Source organism: Lagenorhynchus albirostris, chromosome 3, assembly GCF_949774975.1.
Source record: "Lagenorhynchus albirostris chromosome 3, mLagAlb1.1, whole genome shotgun sequence".
NCBI classification, from domain to species: Eukaryota; Metazoa; Chordata; class Mammalia; order Artiodactyla; family Delphinidae; genus Lagenorhynchus; species Lagenorhynchus albirostris.
The window spans coordinates 61,641,193-61,664,699 of record NC_083097.1 but is presented as its reverse complement, the minus strand read 5'-3'; the positions used below and the strand labels follow the sequence as shown (position 1 = coordinate 61,664,699).

The following is a 23,507-nucleotide window of genomic DNA, read 5'->3' as shown; positions in this document are numbered from 1 at the left end:
CCATTCTTTGACCATGAAATTAAAATATTTCCTGAATGTATGATTAAAAGAAAAAATGTCTTTAAAAAGAATATTAATCATTCTTATATGTTCACAGTAGAAACTCTATGTTTGAATTTAAAACACTACTCAGTATTTGCCCAAGAAACACATTTAGACAATATGGCTTTTGACATATTAACGTTCCATGGGGAAAACTAAGACATTTTTAATTTTGCTTTAATATCAAACTAACAGCAACTTAAAAATTCAGTAAGAGCATGGTTGGTCTGATTCAAGATGTGCTTCCAAAATTCGGTCACCTAGTTTCCTTTCAGGAGAAACTGTTCATCATCACAGATCTTTTCTAACTTAACTTTTGGAGAAGAAAATGGAAAATCATACTCATAGCACAATGGTTATATAAGATATATCCTCCCCTGTATTTCACTTTTAAACAAGCAGTTATTGTTTGCTAATTTCTTCTTTTATGAAATAACTAATAGTTATTTTTCTTGAAATTTTTTCCAGTGAAATATTATAACAATCATTTGTTCACCTTTACTTCTGTCCAGTTTTTAGTTCGATTTCTAGTTAGCACCATATTTCTATGTGGGAGCTTTAAAAATTATTTTTAAAATGTTATGTTCATGTATGCACATGTATGCATCATTTCAAAACATCTGTTGGGTGGAAGTAGTTTGCTAGAGGTCAATTAGCAGAATATTATATGGGCTTCAGAATTTCGTGGATTTTTTAAATGTAATTGTCAGTATTTACATTTCTCTGCATAATTTAGGTTTCATGAGCCTGAATATGGGGTTTTACCACCTCATGATTACAGAGTAGTTTTAAGACCTTAGCTTCATAGTTAAAAACCTTTAAACATTTCTAAATTTTAATCTGCCAAAATTTTAAGTGTTATGTATTTGTTTTAACACATTACTTTCTAATATATATCAAAATGCTGGCAGTGCACATCTGGCTATCTTTCATAGTCGGTAGTCCTACGAGTCAACAGAGCATCTTGTCAGCAATATCTACTAGAGAGAAATCATAATGATAGTTTCAGTTCATTTTATTATCTTTCTTTGGTAATATCTGAGGCTTATTTAGAATCATGGGGAAATGTTTCCAATGGTTCATATGTTGAATAAAGTCTCATGTATGCCAAAGCATGCTTAGGGAAGAAAAGCTACCTACTTCAAAATCTTGTGGTCACTTATTACATAGCAGGACTCAAGTTGAAACATACATATGTTATTTTTCTTGATACTTCTGAAAAATATGTGTCTAATGTTTAAAGCACATGTTTGTATTTTATCTTGGCTTGATGAAATGTGAACTAAGAATTTGAAATGTATTGCTTCATATAGTGAACTTGTAATAAGTTTTTTAGCTATAATACTGATGAGTTGATTATTCAGAGTCCTTGAAAGAATGGAATATTTTGGTGTATTGAAATCTTTGATGTATTTTCTTTTAGTAAGTGTTGGATATTAAAGGTCTTTCTCAGGTTAGTTTGCTTGTCTTTGTAGTTTTGGGATAATGAGCAAATCTGAACCTTACTTTGATAGATAAAATTCTTAAAATTCCTAATTAGAGTTACTGATCTATATTATTTCATAGCCATATATGTTACATGGTATTTGGTTGGATATTATTGACCCTAAGAAAATTAAAGGTAATTTCAAAGTTCCAGATATTTTTGTTTAATATTTGTAAAAAAAAAAATAAAGCCAAATTCAAATGGTATATTATTGTTGTAGAAAAATTTTGAGAAAGTCCATATAAGAAGGAGAAAATAAAAACATGCATAATTCTTACTGTCTTGAGTTAATGATTATAATAAACATTTTGGGCTAAGTCTTTCTAGACTGCCCATCCCTTGTTCTCTTTCTCCCTTCAACAAAAATGCTTCAGTTCTGTGTATACTTTAAAGGATTCACTTGTGGCTGATGTTGGCATCTTTTTTTGTTCTTAGGTTGGAAGTTGTCTAATGGGTCAGATTTTTTCTGCCATGCTAATATACATCAGGACCAGTTCTTAGTTAGCAGGCCTGAATTTTTACTAGTGATGTAATGTCTATAGAACCTTAATGGGTTTTCTGTCAATTTTGCTTCAAGAGTACTTTCTGGGATAGAAGTCAAGGGTCAGTTCATTTTCTATTTCTCTATTTATTCTTGGGGGCTGATTCTTAAGAGCCCCCAACTCTTAAGAGTTGCAGTTGGGTCTGAAAATTAACTGCTGGTTTGTAAATTAACTAGTAATTATTTATAAAGTAAAAATGCTGAATTTTCTCCCCATCTGTAAAAAATGAAGCTAGTTGAAATTGTTGAGAAAGTAAGTGCAATTTCTCCTCTTTATCTTGCTTAGTTAAAAAAAGATTAATGCTTTTTAACATTAATTATGTTTTTAGATCAGAATTTTTTTGGGGGGAGCCATGCTGCATGGCATGTGGGATCTTAGTTCCCTGACCGGGGATCAAACCCGTGCACCCTGCATTGGAAGCACGGAGTCTTAACCACTGGACCGCCAGGGAAGTCCCTAGATCTGAATTTTTAGATCTAGATTATTATTCAGTATTTTAAAAATAACATGAAAATAATCATTGTAATACACCACATTAACAGAATGAAGGAGAAAAAACAAGTTTATTTTAATGATACAGAAAAAGCATTTGACAGAATTCAACACCCTTTCAGGATAAGACACTCAACAAACTAGGAATAAAAGGAAACTACCTCAGCATTTTAAAGGCCAAATATGAAAAATTCACAGCTAACATTATACTCAGTGGTGAAAGACTGAAAGCTTTTCCTCTAAGTTCAGGAACAAAACAAGGATGCCCACTTTCACCACTTCTATTAAACATAGTATTGGAAGTTTTAGCCACAGCAATTGGGTAAGAAAAAGAAATAAAAGGCAGCCAAATTGGAAAAGAAGTAAAATTATCTTCATTCACAGACAACATGCTTTTATATTTAGAAAACCCTAAAGAGTCCACAAAAATCTTTTAGAACTAATAAACAAATTCAACAAAGTTGCAGGATACAAAATTAACACATAAAAACTAGTTGTGTTCCTATATGGTAACAGTCATCAACCGTAAAAGGAAGTTATGAAAATAATCTCATTTATGATAACATCAAAAAGAATAAAATACTTAGGAATACTTACCCAAGGAAGCAAAAGATTTGTACCTTGAAAACTAGAATGTTGCTGAAAGAAATTAAGACACAAATAAATGGAAAGATGTCCCATGTTCATTGATTGGAAGACTTAATATTATTAGGATATCAATATTCCCAAAATTATCTACATATTCAATGCAGTTCCTATCAAAATCCCAGGGATGTTTTTTGCAAAAATAGAAAAATCTATCTTAAAATCATATGGAATCTTACTGGACTCTGAATGGCCAAAACAATCTTGAAAAAGAAGAACAAAGAAGTCTTACACTTTCTGATTTCAAAACTTACTACAAAGCTACAGTAATCAAAATGTGTGGTACCAACATAAAGACAGACATATAGAGAGACATAATACACACAATAAAGAGCCTTAAAAGAAAACCCTCACTTATATGGCCAAATTATTTTCAACAAGGGTGCAAGACAATTCAGTGGGGGTAGAATTTCCCCAAATGGTGTTTGGAAACTGGATACTCACGTGCAAGAGAATGAATTTTTAGACCCCTACCTTATACAATATATATAATAGTGAAAAAATGAATCAAAGACCTAAATGTAAGAGCTAAAACAATAAAGCTCATAGAAGAAAACTTAGGATAAAAACTTCATGACACTGGATTTGTCAAAGGATTCTTGGATATAACATCAAAAGGTGAGCAACAAAAGAAATAATTTAGACTATGTCAAAATTTAAAACTTCATGCATCAAATGACACTGTCAACCAGTGAGAAGGCAACCCACAGAATGGGAGAAAATATTTTTAATCATATATCTGATACAGACTCTCCGGAATATATAAAGAACTCATATAACCCAATAACTAAAAACAGCCCAATTAAAAATGGGTGAAGACTTAAATAGATATTTCTCTTGTTTTATACATAGACATTTCTCTTGTTTTATACTTCAGTAGTGAGTAATATTAGGGCCACTTATGATTGGATGGTAAGTTACGCTAGGGAAAGGGATATCCTATATCTACTTATTCCCCAGGTAGTAACTAATGGGTAAATAGTTGTTTTCCAAAATATATCAAGTGAACCACATCATTAGAAATTTGTTGAAATTTCTGTCATGCGTATAGTGTCATATCTGGATATCTCTTTTTTTTGGGGGGGCCACAAAACATGGCATGCGGGATCTTAGTTCCTTGACCAGGGAATGAGCCTGTGCCCCGCTGCAGTGGCAGCATGGAGTCTTAACCACTGGGCTGCCAGGGAAGTCCTAGTATCATATCTGAAATAAAAATATCTTGGGTTGACTAAATAGCAGAATTGATATAACAGAAGAAAGAGTCAAAAGTTGAAGACAGATCACTAGAAATTAGTGAATTCTTAGAATAGAGATTAAAAAGAAAAGAGATGAACAAAGCCTGAGGTCTTGTTGGATGATACCAAAACATTATGTCCATGTAACATATATTTTTTAGGGCAGAAAAAATACTTGAAGACATTATTGCTGAAAACTTCCCAACTGATGAATGACTTAAATTTATAGATGAAAGAAACTCAATGATCCCCAATCAGGATAAACTGAATGACTAAGTACTGAAAGAAAATAATTGTTAACCTAGAATCCAGTGAATCCAGTGAAAGAATGAAGATGAATAGAGACATTCTCAGGCAGAAAAAAGTAGTAGAGTACTTCTAGCCGATCTGCTTTAATGAAAGGCTAATGGAAGTTCTCCAGGCTGAAGGGAAATATGTGATGGATTTTGAGGGAGACCAATAGAAATGGTAAATATCTGGTAAGCATAAAGGACTAATTTTATCCTCCTAAGTATCCCATTGTCTGAGAGGTTTTCGATGGATGTAGATATAAAATATATGATGGCTATAAAGTAAAGAGTAGTGGGGAGGTCAGATTGAAAGGGCCTATATGGTTGAAAGGTTTCTACATTTTATTTGACCTTGTGAAATATTAACTCTAAGTAAACTGTGGAAGGTTTGACATATCTTGACTTACCTGTCTATATGTATCTGTCAGCTGTGTTTGTGCATCTATGTAATTATCTGGTAATCTCTAGAAGAAGAACCAATAAAAATTATACAAAAAGATATAGCCAAATAGTCAATATAAAAATTAAAAAAGAAAAGTTAAATTATTAAATACTAAAAAATTTCCAAATAATGAGAGTAACAGCAGTCAGAACAGCAAAACACAGGGAATAAACAGAAAACTGTTAATAAAATGGTAGACCTGAATATAACTATATCAATAATTATATTAAATGTAAGTGATCTAAAGTCACCAACTAAGAGAGACTGTCATATTTGATGAAACTATCAAGATGCAACTGTACGTTCTCTAGGAAAACCCCACTTTTAATATAAAGGCATAGATAGATTAAATATATAAGGATAAAATATATATGCTGTGCAAACACTAACCAAAACATAAAACAGCAATTCCCACCCCTACCTTAGCACTTCCCATTTCTCCTGCAGTTCTTTATCTTTCTCCATAGTACCCTTGTTACCACCTCACATACTATATTTGTTTATTGCCCCTCCCCCTCATTAAAAGGTGAGCTCCGATGGGTAAAGACTATATTGTTCACGGTTGTATCCCCAAGGCCTAGAATAGTCCCTGGTATGTAGTATCCTCTCGGCAAATATCTGTTGAATGAATTTGACTATAGGTTTTTTTTTTCTCCCTTGTGTATTAACATGTTTTTGAATAGCATTCTGTAGAACAAAGTTGGGGAAGCCTTGGAGTAGGATATCGTAGGATAGGATCTCTGACTTTAGGTAGTTACTGAATGACTGAAGGAAGGGGCCCTAGAGAACATTTAATCCCTCTCTCATTTTACAGATGAGAAAATTGTAAAAGTCATATAAAGATACTTTAGTTGCACTATTTCGTGAACCTTCTTTAATACTCAGAAGGTTTCACAGAATACTCAAATAATTTCACAGGTAAAGAAATAGAAAATGAAAAGACTAGTTTGTATTAGAGTGTTCTAAAGCTGTCATGTAGAAAGGTCTTCTGAGATATTGTTAACTGGGATTATTGTTGTTTAAAATGTCACATAGTATTTATAAAACATTCCTGTAAATTTATAAAACTAATGCCTTCTACCTTTTTAAGGTAGTTTCTTAGATTTCTTAGATAATTCATAAAGATCCCTTTTTTTAAAATGGTATTTTAGACTTTATATATATATTTACTTAGTTTTTGATGTGGACCATTTATAAAGTCTTTATTGAATTTGTTACAATATTGCTGCTGCTTTATGTTTTGTTTTTTTGGCCCCGAGGCATGTGGGATCTTAGCTCCCTGACCAGGGATTGAACCTGCACCCCCTGCATTGGAAGGCGAAGTCTTAACCATTGGACCGCCAGGGAAGTCCCAAGATCCCTTTTCCAAAAAATTATCCTGTAGTTAAAACTTTATTTTGTGGCTACCAAAGTCCATACTATTAAAAGACATAAAGATATATTCTGGGAATGAGAGTGAAGGAAATGGAAATACAGGTAGACATAAAACTGAAATAAATAGAAATAAAAGGTAACACATAGGAAATGCTAAATGAAAAACGTAGATTAAAAAATTCTAGAGGAAATTAGGATTGGACACCATAGTGGGCTAGGTGTTAGGAGATGGCTCTAGCAAGGGAGAATGATTAGAATTTGATGATACTCTAGATAGAAGAGTAGAACTTAGAAAAGTAAAAAGAAGTGGGTTGGGGGCATGATATGAGCACCAGCATAGAGGAACCAGAGAATGTACAAGAAGTGAGTAGATCAGTTTACTTTTATAATAACGGTGTAGAACAATAATGGTTGATGAGCTTAAAAGGGATGTTAATGCCATTAAGTCATTTGAATAGTAAATGAAATAGTTTGGACTCTCAGGCAGTCAGGGGCTTTTGAGATCTTTGAGGGGGAGCTGACGTGCAAAGTGGTAGTTTGAGCATATTAAACTGTCGGTGATGTACGTTATGGACAGAAGGAGGAGATTGTCGGAAAAGTCCTCTGTAGGTGATACTGACCTATACTAGGATAGTAACAGGAGAAAGGGATTAAGGTGAGTGTGCTAAGAATTCACAACAGGACCTGGTTACTGTGTAGATGTGAGGAGAGACCAAGATAATTTCATGGTTTCTGGTATCTGGGAAAATTGGTGGAAATAGGAAATTCTAGCACGAATGCCATTTTATCAGGAAAAATAGGTTTGGTTTTAGACATAGCAAGTTTTGGATGAGAAAGACATCTAATAATGTTCAGTTAGAGAAGTGGAACTAGGGCCCAGAGTTAGGGCTAGAGTTTGGGGAGTTGATCCCTGTAGAGGTAGGAGTTAACATGTTGAGGGTGAATGAAATCTCAGGTGTTTCAGAGATTGTAGAACAGTGTAGCCTGAAAAGATGTTGGTGCACAGAACTTTAGTGGGGAAAGGAAGAGGACCTGGTGAAGGGAACTTTGAAAAAAATGGTTGGAGAAGTAGGGGAATCTATAAAAAGAAAGCCGAAGGAGAAAAAAATATTGTAGTTTGTTTAAAATAACATTCATTCTCCACCCCCACCCCCATTGCAAAAGCATTACATCTTTAATGTAAGAACTTGGAAAATAAAGAAGAGTACAAATATTTAAAAAGTGTTTACAACACCATTAGCCGGAGAAAACTATTGTAAATATTATGTCTTTAAATTACTGTCTCTTCCTTAATATGTCTGTGTGTATTTATATTGATTCCCAAGAGATTGTTTGTTCTTTGCTGCAGATAGTTGGAATCAATAAGGTGACTCAAGAAGAGTTGTTTGTTAACTCTATAGCTTATTTGTTTCTGTAGCTTATCTTCTAAATATTTAAAGTATATAGAATTTATGTTTTTTTTCAAATGACTAATTTTTAAAAAGTTTCAGCCCTAATATTCCACTTTTATTCTTCAGATGATTGCAAAAGGGAAAAATGCATCTGACCTGTTTCCTGCTGTTGTGAAGAATGTGGCCAGTAAAAATATTGAGGTACTGTTTTGATTCATAATTTTCATGATTCCTTTTGTTGTGAAAGAATCATATACTTTTGAGTTACTTTGAAACACAACATATTATAAGATACTTGTGACATTAGATTTTCGATACAATTACAATGTCCATAATCTTAAATAGGTGATATAGAATACAAAGTAGACAATCTTAGCTTTGGAATTTTGGTGGAGAATATGAAAAGTAAAATTGAGATTAATTCACCTGGGTGAAGGGTGGTAACTTGTTGAATATTCTTAGAAGCCAGTTTAGTTGAAATTCTGCTCTAGGGACTTAATTTTATGATATCATTATGTCCAGTGAAACAGACCTAAATTCCTGCAGTATCAGGGCAGGGACTGAACCCAGGTGTTGTAACTCCAAATCTAGTGCTCTTCCTGGAGCATCTTAGTTCTAATAGACCTTGCCTCAGTATAGTAGGAGGTGAGCAGAAGGCAGGATGTAGTGGGAACCTTCAATTACTGGTCCCTGTATAGGCTTGTACATGGAATTTGAAACAGAGGAATTCGCAGAACTTTGAGGCCAAGGTAATTAATGTTAGGTCAAATGGACTAATGACTTCTAATAGAGTGCAGAAGAAAAATATGAGCCAGTGTAGAAACCATTGAGAAAGATGAGTAGTATGAAAAGTTCAATGAAGAGAATTAGAGATTGATGTGAGCAAATGCCTTGTATTTCAAAAGAACAGAAGGTTGTAATGAAGATTGAATGGCCACATCTGTCATGAGTCTCAACTTCAACTGATGTTGGGTAGTGATTGTCTGGGGGTATGTTGGGAGTGTGTGTTTTTGAGGAGGGTGTGTTTACTAGGAAGTAGTAGGAGCTAGTGATATGTGCACGAGAATGAAAATGCCAGCACACATGTTTCATGTTTGCCCATACTAGCAACTGTGAGCATCAAGAAATAAGTTTAGTCCTCTTTTTCAGTCTGGTAAATTTGGGAGAAGCAGCAGTCTCCATTGACGAATATTTTCAAGGACCTGGTGACATCAGGGCAGGATGTTTTAGGTGGAGGGAAATGGAGTATAAGTAGTAGAAATTAAAGATAAAGGGAAGTTTTTTCACTTATAATCTAGTATTATTAATATTACTCTTGAAGCTGTACCTCTGTTTATTCTGTAGGTGCTTGCTCTAGGGGCTACAATATATATATTTAACTTACTACAGTCTACCACTAGGATTTACATATACATTTTTCAGTTATCACAGTCTAGTTTCAAATAATTATACCCCTTCATATATTCTTACATCAGTAAATTTCTATTTGCTCCCTCCAGTCTGTTCCCATTTTATGCATTTTACTTCTAAATATGCTAAAGCCTTCTAAATACATGGTTATTATTTTTACTTTAAAGAATCAGTCATCTTTTTAAAAGATTATCAAAGCATAAATAACATGTTATAAACTTCTCGCTTTTAAAGTGTACAGTTCAGTGATGTGTAGTGTATTCACAGAATTGTGCAATCATCACCACCATCTAATAATTCCACAACATTTTTATCACCTCAACAAGGAACGTTATATTCATTAGCAGTTATCCCACAACACCCGCTCGCCCTAGGCAACCATTAATTTACTTTTTGTCTCCATGGATTTGCCTACTCTGGGCATTGCGTATAAATTGAGTTATACAGTATGTGCTTTTGTGTCTGACTTCTTTCACATAGCATAATGTTTTCAAGGTTCATCCATGTCATAGTATGCATCATTACTCTCTTGCTCCTTTTTTGCTGGATAATATTCTATTGTGTGGGTATACTGCATTTTGTTTATTCATCAGTTGATGGACATTTGGGTTGTTTCCACTTTTTGGCTCTTGTCAGTAATGTTGCTGTAAACATTCTGTACAAGTTTTTGTGAGCACATATGTGTTCACTTCTTTTGCATATATACCTTGGAGTGATATTGCTAAGTCATAAAATAACTTTGTGGTTAACCTTTTGAGGAACTTCAAAACTGTTTTCCACAGCAGCTGTAACCATTTTATGTTTCCGTCAGCAATGTATGTGAGTTCTGGTTTCTCCACATCCTCACCAACACTTATTTTCCTTTTAGTAAAGAAAAATTATTGTCTGTCTTTTAGATTGTATACTGTAGTGGGTGTGAAGTGGTGTCTCATCGAAATTTTGATTTACATTTCCTTAATAGAAAATTGTTGAGAATCTATTGGCCAGTTGTATATCTTCTTTAGAAAAATATCTATTCAGATCCTTTTCCCATTTTATAATTGGGTTGTTGGTCTTTTTATCGTGTATTTTTAACAGATTTTTATGTATTCTGAATACTAGACCCTTATCTGATGTATGATTTGCAAATATTTTTCTCCTGTTTTGTGGGTTATCCCTTTATTTTCTTGATAATGCCCTTTGAAGCACAGAAGTTTTTAATTTTGATGACAGCTATTGATATATATATATATATATTTTGCTTATGCTTTAGATGTCATATCTAAGAAACTGATGCTTAATTCAGGGTCACAAAGATTTACACTTGTCTTTTTTTTCTAAGAGTTTTATAGTTTTAGCTTTTATATTTAGGACTGTGATCTGTTTGGGGTTAATTTTTGTGTATGGTGTCTTCATGCAACTACTGATCTGCCTTCTGTCAGTATAGTTTTGTTGTTTCTAGAATTTTTTATAAATCAAATCATACAGTATAGAAGCTGTTGTGTTTGACTTCTTTTACTTAGGCTACTGAGTTTCATCTCTGCTGTTTCATGTATTCATGTTTTGTTCCTTTTTTTGCTATAATATGGATATTTCACAGTTTTTTAATTTACCAGTTGAAATACACTTGGATCAAATAAAATACTATTTATGGGCATGTATTTTAATTTTTCTTGGGTAAGTACCTAGGCTTAGTTGTGTTGCATTGTCTGGGAAGAATATGTTTAATTTTTAGAAAATAGTACCATGTAGTTTTCCAAAGTGGCTGTGCCCTTTGCATTCCCACTAGGAATGTGTGGAGTTCCAGTCAGTTCATATCCCTTTCAACACTTGATCTTGTTAGAGTCTGACTTCAGCCATTTTGGTGGATGCGTAATGGTGTTTCATTGTGCCTTTAATTGCATTTTCCTGATACTTAGTGGTGTTGAGCATCTTTTCATGATCTTTTTGATCAGTCGTAAAACTTCTCTAAAATATCTGTTCAGATCTTTAACCTATTTTTAATTTTTTTGTCTAGAGTATAAAAATTCTTTATATATTCTGATACAAGCCTTTTGTCAGATTGATGGTTATTTACTATTATTTATTTTTTCCTAGTCTGTAGCTTGCCTTTTTGTTTTCTTAATGTCTTTCAAAGAATAAACGTTTGATTTGATAAAGTACATTTTATCAGTTTTCTTAGTTATACTTGAGGCTTTTTTGTGACCTGCTTGATAAATCTTTGCCTAACCTAATGTTATGCAGATTTCTCCCAGTTTGTTCTAAAAGTTTAAAAAGTTTTAGCTATTAAATTTTGCACTATGATCCATGTCAGGGGAGAATCCCAAGACTACCCACAGGTTCCCTCATTCTTTGGGCTAATCCACAGGATCTCAGGTTATAGATAGATTCATAGCTATGACTTATTACACTGAAAGATGCACAACAACAATTAGGTACTGAAAGAGGTGCATGAAGTGAAGTCCAGAGAAAACCAGATGCAAGCTTCTAAGAAGCCTCCCCAGTGATTTTCCCTGTGACATTCGATTCCTCCAGCATCACCTCTGACAAAATGTGTGAAGTGTTGTCTACTAGGAAAGTTCATAAGGGACTCAGTGCCCAAGTCTTTATTGGGGGCTGCTCGTGTACCCATTAACTGCCTAGCACATTCCAGAATTGCAGACTCTCAGAAAGTAAGCACATGTTCAGCATAAACCATATTGTTTTTATGTAAACCACCCTTATCAGTTAGGGAATGGTGGCAATATCTCTGAAGTTCAAGTTCCCAGACAACAGTCAAGGCCAACTTTATAAGTAGGCTTTCTAAGGATAGCAATCTCTGGCCTACTGTGTTAAATCTTTACTACAGAATACATTTCAAATCAGATTTAAAAAAATTAAAGTATAATTGACTTATAATATAAAATTATTTTCAGGTGTACAGCATCACGATTCGATATTTTTATACATTACAAAATGATCTCGACAATTAAGTCTAATTACCATCTGTTGCCATACAAAGTTATTACAGTATTATTGACTATATTCCCTATGCTGTACATTACATGACTTATTTATTTTATAACTGAAGTTTGTACCTCTTAATCTCCCTCACCTATTTCACTCATGCCCCTGCCCCTTTCCCCTCTGGCAACCACCAGTTTGTTCTCTGTATCTGTGAGTCTCTTTCTGTTCTGTTTGTTCATTTGTTTTGTATTTAGATTCCTTATATATAAGTGAAATCATATGGTATTTATCTTTCTTTGTCTGACTTATTTCATTTAGCACAATACCTTCTGGATCCATACATGCTGTTGCAGATGTCGAGATTTCATTCTTTTTTATGGCTAATATTCCATTGTGTGTGTGTGTGTGTGTGTGTGTGTACACACCACATCTTCTTTCTTCATTCATCTATCGATGGATACTTAGGTTGCTTCCATATCTTAGCTATTGTAAATATGCTGCAATGAATATAGGGATCATGTATCAGTATCTTTTTGAATTAGTGTTTTTGTTTTCTTCGAATGTATACCTAAGAGTGGGATTGCTGGATTGTATGGTAGTTCTATTTTTAATTTTTTGAGGAACCTACATTCTATTTTCCACTGTGGCTGCACCAACTTACAATCCCACCAACAGAGCACAAAGGTTCCCTTTTCTCCACATCCTCACCAATACTTGTTACTTGCTGTCTTTTTTTTTTTTTAAGTTTATTTATTTATTTATTTATGGTCGTGTTGGGTCTTTGTTGCTGGGCACCGGCTTTCTCTAGTTGTGGTGAGTGGGGGCTACTCTTCATTGCAGTGCACGGGCTTCTCATTGCGGTCGCTTCTCTTGTTGTGGAGCACAGGCTCTAGGCACACGGGCTCAGTAGTTATGGCTCATGGGCTCTAGAGCGCAGGCTCAGTAGTTGTGGCCCATGGGCTTAGTTGCTCCATGGCATGTGGTATCTCCCCAGACCAGGGCTCGAACCCATGTCCCCTGCGTTGGCAGGCAGATTCTTAACCACTGTGCCACCAGGGAACTCCCTGTCTTTTTGATAATAGTCATTCTGACACATGTGAGGTAATAACTCATTGTGATTTTAATTTGCATTTCCCTGATGATTAGTGATGTTGAGCATCTTTTCATGTGCCTGTTGGCCATCTGTAGGTCTTTGAAAAATGTCTATTCAGGTCCTCTGCCCATTTTTTATTTGGATTGTTTGTATTTTTTTGATGTTGAGTTCTGTGAGTTCTTTATATGTTTTTGATATTACCCCCTTATCAGCTATATCATTTGCAAATATCTTCTCCCATTCAGTAGGTGGCTTTTTTGTTTTGTTGATAGTTTCCTTTGCTGTACAAAAGCTTTTTAGTTTGATGTAGTCCCATTTGTTTATTTTTGCTTTTGTTTCCCTTGCCTGAGGAGACATATCCAAAAAATATTGCTAAGACCCATGTCAAAGAGCAATACTTATACTTTCTTCTAGGAGTTTTACGGTTTCAGGTCTTAAATGTAAGCCTTTACTCCATTGTGAGTTTCTTTTTGTATATGGTGTGAGAAAGTAGTTCAATTTAATTCTTTTGATTGTAACTGTCCATTTTCTGAACACCATTTATTGAAGAGGCTGTCTTTTCCCCATTGTGTATTCTTGCCTCCTTTGTCATAGATTAATTGACCATATAATGGTGAGTTTACTTCTGGGCTCTTTATTGTGTTCCATTGATTTAGGTGTCTGTTTTTGTGCCAGTACTATACTGTTTTGGTGACTGTAGCCTTGTAGTATAGTTTGAAATCAGGGAGCGTGATACCTCCAGCTTTATACTTTCTCAAGATTGTTTTGGCTGGGTCAAATTAGATTTTGTGTGTGGTATGAGGTAAGATTTGCAATTCATTTTTTTCTCAGATATTCAGCTATTCTGTCACCATTTATAAAGAAGACTATATCTTTTTCCAGTTGAATTACCTTGCCACTTTTGTGAAAAAATTTTGGCCATATAAGTGCAAGCATATTTCTGGACTCTGTTCTGTTCCATTGATCTGTATGTGCGTCCTTGTGCCTATACTACACTGTCTTGTAGCCTTACAGTAAGTCTTGAAGTGAGGTAGTATAAGCACTCCAGTCTTGTTCTGTTTTCAGCCTTGTTTTGACTAATCTGGGTCTTTTGTCTTTCTGTAAAAGTGTTAAAATCAGCATGCCAATTTCTCCAAAAGACTGTTAACTTTGATTTTGTTTACAGTGAGTTGGTAGATCAATTGGAGGGAATTGCCACCTCCACCATATAAGTCTTCCAGTCCTTGAACATGGTCTTCTGTAATTTCCCTTTGTAGTGTTTTATAGGTTTTGGTGTACAAGTTTTGAACATTTTGCACATCAATTTAGTTTTGAGTAGTTTTTGAATGCTGTGTTTTTTAAAATATTTATTTATTTATTTATTTTTGGCTGCGTCTGGTCTTGGTTGCAGCACAAGGGCTCCTCATTGCAGCACGCCGGCTTCTCTCTAGTTGTGGTGTGCAGGCTCAGCAGTTGCGGCACATGGGCTTAGTTGCCCTGTGGCATGTGGAATCCCAGCTCCCCAACCAGGGATCGAACCCTCGTCCCCTGCATTGGAAGGCAGATTCTTAACCACTGGGACCACTAGGGAAGTCTCTTGAATGCTATTTTAAATAGAGTTGTCTTTTTAATTTCATTTTCCAATTGGTCATTGCTAGCAAAATCAATTCTGATTTTGTGTATTGATCTTGTGTCCTTGCTAAATTCACTTATCCTGATAGCTATTTTTTTTTCCTGATAGCTATTTTATCGATTTCTTAGACTTTGATACATAAATGATCATACCATATGTGAACATAATTTTACTTCTTTTGTATCCTATATGCCTTTTTCTTGTCATATTACACTGAGTACAATCTATATTACAATGTTGAATAAAAGCAATGATAGTGGTTTTCATTGCCTTGTTCCTGATGTAGAAAGCATTGAGCCATTTACCATAGAATATGATACAAGCTATAGGTTTTTTGCAGATGCCTTTAAGCATATTGAGGAAGTTCTTTTTATCCCTTGTTTGCTGAGAGTTTTTAATATGAATGAATGTTGAATTTTGTCAAATCTTTTTTCTGTAAGTACTGAAATTATCATAGGATTTTTCTCTATTCTCTTCATATGATAAATGACTGGGACTAATTTTTAAATATTAAACCTTTCTGTTCCTGGGATAAATCCCTAATGGCTATGGTGTATTAATCTTTTAGTGTATTGTTAGAATCGATTTGCTAACTTTTGTTAGGAGTTTTGCATCTATATCTTATTGAGGGATTTTTTTTTTTTGTCTCATGATGACTTTGGTTTTGATATCAGGGTAACCAGTTAATACTGGATTTTAAAAATGAGTGGGAGATGGGCTTCCCTGGTGGCGCAGTGTTTGAGAATCCACCTGCCAATGCAGGGGACACGGGTTCGAGCCCTGGTCCGGGAAGATCCCACATGCTGCGGAGCAACTAAGCCCGTGGGTCACAACTACTGAGCCCACACGCCTCGAGCCCGTGCTCTGCAATGAGAGAAGCCACCACAATGAGAGAAGCCTGCACACTGCAACGAAGGGTAACCCCCCTCTCACTGCAACTAGAGAAAGCTCACACGCAGCAACGAAGACCCAACATAGCCAAAACAATAAATAAATAAAATAAATAAATTTATTTTAAAAAAAATGAGTGGGAGAGTGTTTCTCCTTTTTTCTCTGAAAGAAAATGTGTAGAATTGGTATTGTTTCATTCTATCTAATAATACCAAATAATTGGTATTATTTCATTGTTACTGTGATGTCATCTGGGCTTGGAATTTCTTTTATGTGAAAGTTTTAAATTATGAATTCAAGTTGTTTATTGGTATAGGCCCGTGTGGAAACTAAACTCAGCAGGCTTGGGTTGTGCAAACCCTGAACATTTCCAGGTCTGTTTTCTTTTTTTCTTTTTCTTTTTATTTATTTATTTATTTTTGTCTGCGTTGGATCTTTGTTGCTATGCATGGGCTTTCTCTAGTTATGGCAAGCAGGGCCTGCTCTTCGTTGTGGTGTGCGGGCTTCTCATTGCGGTGGCTTCTCTTGTTGCGGAGCACGAGCTCTAGGCACATGGGCTTCAGTAGTTGTGGCACGTGGGCTCAGTAGCTGTGGCTTGTGGGCTCTGAGCGCAGGCTCAGTAGTTGTGGTGCACGGGCTTAGTTGCTCCGCAGCATGTGGGATCTTCCCGGACCAGGGATTGAACCCGTGCCCCCTGCATTGACAGGTGGATTCTTAACCACTGTGCCATCAGGGAAGCCCTCCAGGTCTGTTTTCATGATTGTTTATTGGTTGGCTCTGGTGAACTGATCTCTTTGAGTGTTCTGTCGGATAAGAGTGAGCCGTGCTGTGTCAGTTTATCCAAATAATATATACTGAAAGTGTTTGTGGTAAACACCTGCTTTCCTTATCATGGTCTGGAGCTTCAGTTACTGATCTCTTACTTCCTGATGACAATATATGTAGGCATACAGTGCCTGCATGGTTGATCCCTAATAAAAACCCTGGACCGTCTGTCTTAAGCAAGATTCCCTGGTTGGCACCACTTTGTACGTGTTGTCACACGTTGTTGCTAAAGGAAGTATTTTTATGTGACTGTGCTTGTGGGTGGACTCTTAGAAGCTTGTGCCTTGTGTCCTCTGGACTTCACCCCATGTGCCTTTTCCTTTTGCTCATTTTACTATATATCCTTTCACTGTAGTGAACCATAACCATGAGTGTAACAACTTTCTGGGTCCTGTGAGTCCTTCTAGGCAGTCATTAAGCCTGAAGGTAGTCTTGGTGGATCCCTAACACAGCGCTATTTAGATTCTCTATTTCTTGTTGGATTGTGTTAGTAATTTTTCTTTCAAGAAATGAATCTGTTTCATCTAGGTTGTTTATTGGCATAAAGTTGTTAATTATAGTTCCTTAGTATCCTTTTAATGTCTGTAGCTTCTGTAGTGATGTTTCCTCTTTCATTCCTGATATTGGTAATTTTGTCTTTTCTCTCTTTTTCTTCATCAGTTTATCTAGAGGATTATCAACTTTATTGACTTAAAAAAACTCAGCTTTTGGTTTTATCAATTTTCTGTTTCCTGTGTCATTGATTTCTTTTTGGTATGATTATTGACTTTTGTATTTATCTTTTTATTTCATCCTTCTACTTAATTTGGGTTTTTGTTGTTGTTTTCTATCATCTTGAGTTGGGAACTCAGATCAAATCTTTCTGTGAATATAAGGCTTTAATACTGTGTCTTTTCCTCTAAGCACTGCTTTAGTTACTTTCCTGAATTTTTACTTGATTTGTTTTCATTGTCATTCAGTTAAAAATATTTTCTTTTTTTTCATTTCTATCATTTTTAATAGCACTTTACAATTCTCTACGTACTTTTTAAGAATTTTTATTTATTTACTTTTGGCTTCATTGGGTCTTTGTTGCTGTGCACGGGCTTTCTTTAGCTGTGGAGAGCAGGGGCTACTTTTCATTGCAGTGTGTGGGCTTCTCACTGTGGTGGCTTCTCTTGTTGTGAAGCATGGGCTTTCGGCACGCGGGCTTCAGTAGTTGTGGCACGTGGGCTCTAGAGCTCAGGCTCAGTAGTTGTGGTGCATGGGCTTAGTTGCTCTGCGGCATGTGGGATCTTCCAGAACCAGGGCTCAAACCCCTGTCCATTGCATTGGCAGGCGCCAATAACCTGTGGTGCGTAACCACTGCACCACACCACCAGGGAAGTCCTCTATGTACTTTTTTAAATTCTTTTTTTAATTGAAGTATAGTTGATTTACAATGTTGTATTCATTACTGCTGTACAGCAAAGTGGTTCAATTATATACACACACACACATAAATATACATTCTTTTTTTAAAATATTATTTTCCATATGGTTTATCATAGGACAATGAATATAGTTCTCTGTGCTATACAGTAGGACCTTGTTGTTTATTCATTATATATAAAAGTTTACATCTGCTAACCCCAAATTCCCGCTCCATCCATCCCCCTAAAAATATTTTCTTATTTTATGATTTCTTTTTTGACTTATGGTGTATTTAGAAGTATGTTGTTTAATTTCCAGATATTGGGGGAGAGTTATCTCATTATCTTATATTGTTATTGCTTTGTAATATAATTCCTTTTTAGTCAGGAAACATCATTCTCTTAAAATTTTATGAAGACTTGTTTATAGCTAATCATCTAGTTTGTTTTGGTATGCATATCACGTGCAGTGGAAAAGAATGTGTATTCCACTTTGGGTTGTAATGTTCTATAAATATTATTTAAGCAAATGTGTTGTTTAGATTTTTAAAATGTTTTTACTGACCTCTTGTCTAGATGTTCTACCAGTTGCTGAGAGAGGGATCTTAAATCTCCCAATCATGATCCTGGAATTGTTCATTTTTCCCTTTAATTTAGTCATTTTTTGCTTATATTTTGAAGCACTCCTATTAGGCATAGCTCTTTTCAGGTGTTCCTGATGAATTGCCCCTTTATCCTAAAATAAACCCTTCTTTTTCTCTGGTAATACTTTTTTGTCTTAAAGTCTATTTGATTTCTTGTTATTAATATTGTCATTCCAGCCTTCTCATCTCTGTGTATGGTATATCCTGTTTTCATTCATTTGTTCCTAGCCCGTGTCTTCATATCTATTTGTGTCTCTTATTGACAGCATCTAGTTCCATGTTTTTCCCACCCATTCTGTCAGCCTCTGCCTTTTAATTGGAGTGTTTATTCTGTTAACACTTGATGTATTTATTGATGTGGTTGGATTTGAGTGTAGTATTACATGATTTCTTTTTTAAAATTTGTCTCCTTTATTTTTGTTCCTCTCTTCTTCTTTTCCTCCTTTTTATAGAGGAAATCACACTTAAATGTTTCCTGTTTTTATTTTTAACCTGTACTTCTTTGCATTTTTTTAAAGTGTTGGCTGTATCCATTCTTAACTTTTCACAGTTGGATTATAGTTAATGCTGCACTTCTTCACATAAAATATAGAAATCTTGCAACTGTATACATCCATATCTTTCCTTTTATGTTTTAGTTATTAATTTATCACATTTATATAAGTTAAAAGCATCACAAGGGACTTCCCTGGTGGCACAGTGGTTAAGAATCCACTTGCCAATGCAGGGGACACGAGTTCAAGCCCTGGTCCATGAAGATCCCACATGCTGTGGAGCAACTAAGCCCATGCGAGCCAAGCTCACAGCTACTGAGCCTGCGCTCTAGAGCCCACGAGCCACAGCTACTGAGCCCGCATGCCACAACTACTGAAGCCCGTGCGCCTAGAGCCCATGCTCCGCAACGAGAAAAGCCACCACAGTGAGAAAGAAGCCTGTGCACCACAACTAGAGAAAGCTCACCTGCAGCAGAGAAGACCCAACACAGCCATAAATAAACAAATAAATAAATAAATAAAAAATAAGCAAGCAAGCATCATAAAACAGTACAATTTTTCCTTTAAATATCAATACTTATGATGTAAAGAAATTAAAAGAAAAAAACAGAAAAGAGTATTTATCATTTATTAAGATATTTATCCTGTCCAGCATTCTCTTTGACTTCTAAGGATCCAAATTTCTATCAGTATCATGATCCTCCTGCCTTAAGACCTTCTGTTGGCTTTTTCTGTAATGGAGGTCTGCTAGTGATGAATTCTCTTACTTTTATCTGAAAATGTTTGCATTTTACCTTCATCCCTAAAGAATTATTTCGTTGGTCATAGACTTCTGGATTAATAGTTTCTTTTTGTTTCAGCATTTTAAAGATGCTTTGAAGACTCTTCTGCCCTCCATAATTTCTTATGTAAAGTCCCTGTTAACTGGATCATTCATCTTCCTATGTAATTTGTAATTTTTCTCTTGACACTTTCATGTTTTACTCCATCTTTGGCTTTTGGTAGTTTGACTTTGGTGTACCTTGGTGTGATCTTATTCCTGTTCACTTGGTTTTGTGTGTGTTGAGCATCTTAGTTCTATAAATTACTGTCTTTGATCAAAAGTAGGAAATTTGGGGCCATTATTTCTTTTCTTTCTATAAATTTTTTAATTTTTATTTTTGGCTGCATTGGGTCTTTGTTGCTGCGCACAGGCTTTTCTCTAGTTGGGGCGAGCGGGGGCTACTCTTCGATGTGGTGTGCGGGCTTCTCATTGGGTGGCTTCTCTTGTTGAGCATGGGCTCCAGGCACACAGGCTTCAGTAGTTGTGGCACTCGGGCTCAGTAGTTGTGGCTCGCAGACTCTAGAGAACAAGCTCAGTAGTTGTGGCACACAGGCTTAGTTGCTCCACAGCATGTGGTATCGTCCCAGACCAGGGCTCGAACCCATGTCCCCTGCATTGGCAGGTGGATTCTTAACCACTGTGCCACAAGGGAAGCCCTGGGCCATTATTTCTTCAGATAATATTTGCCCCCTTCTCTTTTCTCTTTCTGGTATTGAAATTACATATATATTATATTGTTTTATTTTTGCCTGACAATGTGTGAAACTTTGTTGGTTTTTTTAGATCTTCTTTTGTGTGTGTTGTTTACATTAGGTAATTTTTACTCACCTGTTTTCAAGTTTGCTTACTCGTTCTTCTGTCCTCTCCATTTGATTAAGTACATTCATTTTTATTTTAGAAATTGTATTTTTTCATTTTAGAATTTCAGTTTGTCCTTTTTTTATCCTTTCTGTCTCTTTGCTGAGATTTCCTCTATTCTTTATTGATGGAAAGCACACTTTCTTTTACTTAAGTGTAATAGTAGCTCTAAAATCCTCACCTGCTAGTTCCAGTATGTTTTTCTCAGGCTTTCGTTTAGTTAATTTCCTTTTCTTGTGTGCATATGTTCCATTTTTCTAGTTTTTCATATATTGGGTAATTTGAGTTGTATCTTTTGACATTATGAATATTAAATTATGTTGATTCTGTATTCTTTTATGTTTACTCCATAGGTGGTGTTTTTGTTTTAGAAAGCAGTTATTTTGACAGGGTTCAAATTGCAAATTCTGTTGCTTAGGCAGCAACTTCAGTCTCATATTTTTTGTCTTTTGCTGAGCTGCTTTGAGTCTATTCTGATCTTGCATGGTTCAGGAGTTTGATAGATGTGGGTAGAGATTACTTGAAGAGTAATTATGATTCATATTGTCCTGATTTTTGTTTAAATTGTGTTGGGTTTTCTTGTGCTGCACAATTAAGTTATATGGAATCATTTGATTCTTTCAAAGCATACTTTTAATCTTTAGTAGGGGATACGGAAACACCTTTAGTCTAGACTAATGTAATCCCATTATTAAAGCAATGCCCTTCTTAGGATTCTGCTCAATGATACATGTATTTATGAGATACTTTCTCTCTGGCTGGTGGGAATATGAACTTTTCCCAGCTTTCTGTGATCTTTGAGACCTGTTCTGCCTACTTCTTTCCAGTGTTTTTTGGTCTGGCCTCAGGTAGTTTCATCTTACTCATGTGCATGACAGTGCTTAGCCCACGGTAGATGGTACTTCTCCCCAGAATGCATTCTCTCTCTCTCTCTCTGAAGTGCCCTCCTCTTTGTTATTCTGCTCTGCAAATTCTAGCAACCTTGGCCTCTGTGAGCTTTGATCACTGTCTCCTCAGCACAGTGAGTCTTCTGGATTCTGTTTGAGTTGCCTCCCTTTCCTGGTAGACTTACCGTCAGTTGAAGGGCTCACATTGATTTTTTTCCCTCTCTCAGGGTTCACAGTAATGTGCTGCCTGTTGTCCAACATACGAAAACTTCTGTTTCATTTTTTTGCCCCTGATTTTCTGTTTCATTAAGGTAGGAAGGGTAAATTAGATCTCTCAGTTATTATTTCTATATTATAGATTTATAGCATAATCTGTAAATATTTTTAAAACCTTAAAATATACGGAATGTTACCAGTCAAATGAAAACATTTAGTCTCAGTTTTCCCTACTTTCCATGCAGAATTTTCGGTTTGTAACTGGTGACATAACTTGAAAATTCTCTTCTTCTTTTCCGTCCTTACATCAGAGTTCTGTAATGGTGTCTTGTAATGCTTTATAGCCAGAATATACCGAGTGAGCCACATGTCATTAGCAGTTTTATAGTCAGTACTTAGGTATTTATAGTTTGAAAAACAAGGCATTTTCTAATGAAAAGATTGCATCGGTACAAGAAAAACAGTGTATAGGGCTTCCCTGGTGGCACAGTGGTTGAGAGTCCGCCTGCTGATGCAGGGGACACGGGTTTGTGCCCCGGTCTGGGAAGATCCCACATGCCGCGGAGCAGCTGGGCCCATGAGCCATGGCCGCTGAGCCTACGCGTCCGGAGCCTGTGCTCCGCAACGGGAGAGGCAACAACAGTGAGAGGACCGTGTACCGCAAAAACAAAACAAAACAAAAAAACAGAGTGTATAAAATAATCATGACCTGAGAATGATGGTAGAATTTTTAAGTGGAGCAATAAGATCAGCCAGGTCACACTTCATCTGTATCATACAAACACAAGGTTGATATGATGTAGACTCTAAGCTATTATTTTTACACTGTGAAGTAGATTGGGTGTTATTGTGTCTCATATAAGGAAAATGAGTAGTTTAAATAATCTTGCATTTGCATGTTCAAAATCTGGAGAAGTACACTGAAGTATATGTTATACAGTTTCTAGAGTACACATTTCTATATACAAAATGAATTATTTTCCTATCATAACTTTTTTATTAGAATAATTTATATTATAGAATTTTAAAGATATGTACTTTAAAACTACTTTTTAGATACATTTTAAAGCACACTTCATTTTTTTGTTAGATAGTAAGTACATTACATATTTCAAATAGGTGAATTTTTTTTTTTTTTTTTTTTTTTTCGGTATGTGGGCCTCTCACTGTTGTGGCCTCTCCCATTGCGGAGCACAAGCTCCGGACGTGCAGGCCCAGCTGCCACGGCTCACGGGCCCAGCCGCTCCAGGGCATGTGGGATCCTCCCAGACCGGGGCACGAACCCGTGTCCCCTGCATCGGCAGGCGGACTCTCAACCACTGCGCCACCAGGGAAGCCCCCAAATAGGTGAATTTTGCTGCCAAAATGAATAGGCATTATAAAGTGAATTTGACTAACTTGGGTAAATTAAAATCAAAACACTTGTACACTTATTGTCAACTTAGGAACTAAGATAAATTAATTAATATTGGATTTAAATAACTTGATAAACCATCCTT

The 23,507-nt window shown here is 35.6% G+C and overlaps 1 protein-coding gene across 6 annotated transcripts in view; it reads left to right on the top strand.

The window, feature by feature from the left end:
* The window catches only part of AP3B1 (adaptor related protein complex 3 subunit beta 1), a 276,078-nt gene that overhangs the window by 43,036 nt on the left and 209,535 nt on the right, over positions 1-23,507 (top strand). For all 6 annotated transcript variants that reach the window (XR_009539505.1, XR_009539506.1, XM_060143161.1 and 3 more), the window contains exon 3: positions 8,066-8,140. Coding sequence is in view for 4 of the 6 variants with exons in the window: in XM_060143161.1 (XP_059999144.1) it covers positions 8,066-8,140 (75 nt within the window). In the remaining 2 variants the exon portion in view is untranslated. The remainder of the gene's footprint in view (positions 1-8,065; positions 8,141-23,507) is intronic.